The sequence below is a fragment of the Taurulus bubalis genome (assembly GCF_910589615.1).
Source record: "Taurulus bubalis genome assembly, chromosome: 20".
Lineage (NCBI taxonomy): Eukaryota > Metazoa > Chordata > Actinopteri > Perciformes > Cottidae > Taurulus > Taurulus bubalis.
Genome location: NC_136608.1, coordinates 16998717 through 17003547, shown reverse-complemented (window position 1 = coordinate 17003547; position 4831 = coordinate 16998717). Strand labels below are relative to the sequence as shown.

The 4831-nt window shown below is 44.5% G+C and overlaps 1 protein-coding gene across 1 annotated transcript; it reads left to right on the top strand.

Annotated features, from left to right (window-relative positions):
- The first annotated feature begins 1335 nt into the window (after positions 1-1335).
- Positions 1336-1753, top strand: LOC306752455 (nuclear pore complex protein Nup107-like). Its single transcript, XM_079236216.1, has 2 exons — positions 1336-1484; positions 1587-1753. The coding sequence occupies exons 1-2, from the start codon at positions 1350-1352 to the stop codon at positions 1692-1694; spliced, it is 243 nt and encodes an 80-aa protein (XP_079092342.1). The 5' UTR covers positions 1336-1349; the 3' UTR covers positions 1695-1753.
- Positions 1754-4831: the final 3078 nt, after the last annotated feature.

Here is a 4831-nt window from a genome sequence, read left to right as displayed (position 1 = left end):
TTATGAGCCACCTTATGCTCGAACATGGTGTTTGTTATGGACAAACTGTGGCTAGCACAGAAGTCCAACAACAAAACACCATTCGGGTTCAGATCGGGCAAGCCGTTCCTCCCAATCACGCCCCGCCAGGTTTCTCTGTCATTGCCCACGTGAGCGTTGAAGTCTCCCAGGAGAACTATGGAGTCGGCAGGCGGCGCCCTTTCCAGGACCCCTCCCACCGACTCCAAGAAGGCCGGATACTCCGAACTGCTGTTCGGTGCATAAGCACAAACAACAGTCAGAGCTTTATTCCCTGCAACCCGTAGGCGCAGGGAGGCGACCCTCTCGTTCTCCGGGGAAAACTCCAACATAGCGGCGCTCAGCCGGGGGCTCGTGAGTATCCCCACTCCCGCCCGGCGCCTCTCACCCTGGGCAACTCCAGAAAAGGACAAAGTCCAACCCTTCTCCAAGAGCTTGGTTCCAGAGCCCACGCTGTGCGTGGAGGTGAGCCCAACTATATCTAGCTGGTACCGCTCCACCTCCTCCACCAGCTCCGGCTCTTTCCCCCGAGACCTGTTTGCCTTAGGAGACCCTACCAGGGGCTGACGCCCCGGACAACATAGCTCCCAGGATCACTGAGCCACTCAAACTCCTCCACCACGTTAAGGTGGCGATTCATAGGAGTTAAAAAAAATAAAAAATAAAAAAAAAAAAGCCCTTTTTCCGAAAATGAAAAAGTGGTCATACCCACTAATACTAAAACAGGCCTAGCTCCTCAACCACAAGGGCTATTTGAATACTTTAAAGTGATACAATACAGTAACCCTTGTGAGAGTACGTGTATATAGTAAAAAACAACAACATTGGACATCGTTTTCAGCAAAAAGTATGTAATATTTTAGAAAAATATTTTGAGCGATGAAAATGGCTGGGAATCGGCGAGTAGCATGTTGCTAACGGTATGAACAAATATTTTTCCCAAAACTTGGGGAGCTCTTTGGGTCATTTTCGACACATCTTGCTCATACTTATGGATTATGTTCCTGAATATTGTCGAATTATGTTGAAAACATGAAAGGTTTACTTTTTTGAAAGACAAGGACCTGCCTTAAGGTCAAGGGGACCCTAGTTTTTAAAGAGTAAAAATAAATAAATGTCCCTTTCTGTTCCTGGTTTAGCTCCTCTGGTTCCATAGTTCCTGTCTCTAAAATGAGATGTTCTGTTCTCATTTTGGGAATATCGCTTATTCCCTTTCTGCCGGAGAGTTCTCCGCCTCCATGCCTTCAACAAAGCGCCGCAGTCGCGTTTAGAGCGATGACGTTCGTTTGCGTTTGCAGGATTCGGAGCCGGATTCGGTGCGCGGCCACCAGATGGCGGCGTTGCGCTCGCTGTGTCTGCCGCGCCTCAGCTTCCTGCTGCTCAGCGTGCTGCAGAACTCCTCCAGACACCAGGAGGCGCTGCGCCTCGCGGACATCATCTCCTCCGACCAGCACCGCCTCTACCAGGTAACCAGCCCCGTTTGATCGGCCCTGTACGATCAGTTCATGTGTTTTTAGTTCGTTTTTTTTTTTAACCACACCGGAACCTTTTTAACTGTGTGTGTTCAGGTTTTCGCAAAAGAGGACCTCAGGAGGTTTCTCCAGAAGTTGAGGGAGTCGTCGCTCTCTTTGTTGGACCGAGGACTCGACCCGCTGGGCTACGAGTTACAGCCATGAACACACACACACACACACACACACACACACACACACACACACACACACACACACACACACACACACACACACACTGAGCAGTGTTTGAATCACTGTTGTTTTTTTTGTTCATCTTTTTTTTCTAAATAAAAGCCTGTGTTTTCCTGCAGTGGTTTAGTGTGAACTTTTAATTTGAAGAAGGTCGTCGCAAACTTTTTAATGTTGTTATTGTTTTGTGGCTTCCGTCTCATTGAATTGTAAAGACTATGCAGTTGTTTTACAGCAGTGGAATGGGTGTGCGTACGGTATCAGAGCACAGTAAAGGCTGCTGCACATGATGGTCTGTAATGCAACGGGATCGGGGCTACAGGGGAAAAAATATTCTCCAGTAAATCTTCCAGCTCTCACCAAGGTCTGAACTCACTATTTAAACTGGCCAATCAGAACCCTCGGCACCAAACGCTTGAAGAAACCCTCCCTGAGTGCTAGCATACAGTTAGCACAGGGCTAGCGTAGCCGAACATGTGACTAGCATCAGGTGTACACTTAGCACACGGCTAATAGTAGCTCTGGTTACCACCTAGCAAACATAACTTGGCAAATGTATGGTTAGCACACAGCTAACACAAGACTAGCCAACATCTAGCCAACACGTCTAGATGTTAGCACACAGCTAACCCGTAGCTAACAACTGGCTAACAAAGCCAGTGATTGGTTAGCACACACCTTGCACAAGGCTAACATATAGCTATCATCTGGTAAACACAGCTAGTATTTGGTTAGCTCACAGCTAGGGAAAGGCTAACATCTAGCCAACACACCTAGATGTTAGCACACAGCTAACACAAGGCTAGCCAACACACTCAGACGTTAGCACACAGCTAACCCATGGTCAACACCTGACTAACAAAGCCATTATATGGTTAGCACACACCTAGCACAATGCTAACACAGAGCGAACATCTGGCTAACAGAACCAATACTTGTTTAGCTCACAAGCTAACACAAGGCTACCACAAGTATATATTTAGGGCTAACACAGCTAGCTGGTATTCAGTTATCACGTGGTTAGCATTCCCCATTTTATGACTAACGTTACACAACAGTCCTGTTGGTGGTGGTAACTACAGTTACTGCAGGAATGTTGATCAACGTTATTGATCGGAAGAAAACTTTGTTTTTAAGGTCATTTCAATAAGATTTATGGAAAACGTCATGATTAAAAACGTCCAGTAACATTATTAGACATTTCTATAATTTTCCCAGAAAATATTCTAGGAAGTAAATATATAAATACATGTGAGTAAAAGTATATGTTAGTAAATATATAAATGTGTGAGTAAATCTATAAATCTGCATTAACATGCGCTGTGATTGGTCAGTGGGTCAGCGTGACTTTAGCCAACAGAAAGCTAGCTAGCTGCTAGCAGAACTCAGTAGAGCAAGAAGAATTCAGCCTGAAACATAAGAGAAGTTATACATGTTTAGTGTTTTAACACTCAATGGCTGAAGGAGGAGGAGAAACGGACTAGCTGGTGGATTTACTAAATGGAGAAGGAGCTGTTACTGGAACTGAAGCGCACCGATAAACTGAACAAACGCGTCATTGAACTGTTTAACAAAGAGAGGAGGATGGACTTTGTCTTTAAGTGACGGCATGTGGTGAGTGAATGTTGTTGCTGTTGTTGTTGACCGTTGGGCCGGGGCTGGTCCCGCTACCCGGGAGCTAGCTGCTGCAGCTAACGCTGACAACAGTTTTCATTTTTGTACTGAATTTTCAGTATTGTTTACTTGAGCTCAAATAGTGCAGCCGGGCGATCTTTAACTGCCAGGCGGTAGTTAAAGATCGCTAATATTAATGCCTCGTCGGAGTTCATACCACACGAAAACAGGAAGGAAGTGGTGAAGTAATAAAGCCCGCCTCTTGCTTCATCCGATTGGCTGCCCTGGCCGAGTGTGACATTGATGAGCTGTGCGACTCCGCGCAAGGCGCTTAAAGTTGAGAATATTTCAACTTTTAAGCGCGCCGAAAAAACGCTCGAAAAACGCGTCGCGCGGCATTTAAAAAGCGCGCATGAAAGGCGCGCCGTACCATAGGGAAACAATGGTTTTGCTAGCGACGCGTTTTTGAGAGTCGGAAACTGTGGTTCAAATTGATTTGATAGTCTGGTGTGAACGGCCCCTAAAAGTGCATCTAGACTTTTTATATCCAGGAATTTATGTCACAATTCTAAAAAAGTGTTCAATACTTTGAGATAAACACTTTAGGCCCAAGTCAAGGTAGAATAAACTACCGCAAAAGTTGGGTTATAAACCGTTCCTACCTTGGTTGTCTCCACGCTGTAAGAAGCTAGCGCTGCTGCTAGCTCCCCGCTGTAGCCAGCTAGCGCTGCTGCTAGCTCCCCGCTAGCTCTCCACTCATTATTCATGTTTTCTATGTCCCTATATTACAAATACATTAACACTATTATAATGAGTATGAATACATTAACATAATTCCATGTATTATTATTATGAATCAATATTAACTCTGACTCTCTGCTGGTCCACCTCTGTGCAGGGAGCTTCATGTATTCAACACAAACCGGTGATTCACAAAGAGATATATTACCAGTAAATAATGCTCATATTAAATATATCCATAAACCCGTCATTGATAAATATCACGTTTGTTTTCATTGTAGAATATCATTATTTATAACAGAATAATTAGTCGTTAACCCTAAAATATAATTTGAAAGATCTTTTATTGTTAAAATAACAACGTAAAGTACAAGTACTTCTTCGCTATAGTCACCATCATGTCATACAATTGTTCTAACACTAAATATATTTAAGGCGGAAACTGTGGTTCAAATTGATTTGATAGTTTATTTCAATCGTTGTTTTTGTTTCGGGAAAACCCTGATCACCAGGATTACAAACCCAAAATGGATGAAAGGTAAATGAACGGCGCTTGTTTCACACCACACGCTGTCATTCACCCATTCACACCCATTCATACACTCACACTCTACCATCACGGTAGAGTCTTCCTTCAGAGCATGAAAGTAGTCCTGAAGGGAGGCTCTCCATCACGGTAGAGTCTCCGTCTAGGACTACATTCATGCTCTGTAGGGAGGCTCTCCATCACGGTAGAGTCTCCGTCTAGGACTACA

Bases quoted from the DNA above. Each gene is read 5' to 3' on its own strand.
- LOC306752455 (XM_079236216.1), top strand. From the start codon at position 1,350: ATGGCGGCGTTGCGCTCGCTGTGTCTGCCGCGCCTCAGCTTCCTGCTG. The intron at 1,485-1,586 runs GTAACCAGCCCC...GTGTGTGTTCAG, and splicing joins ACCAGCACCGCCTCTACCAG to GTTTTCGCAAAAGAGGACCT.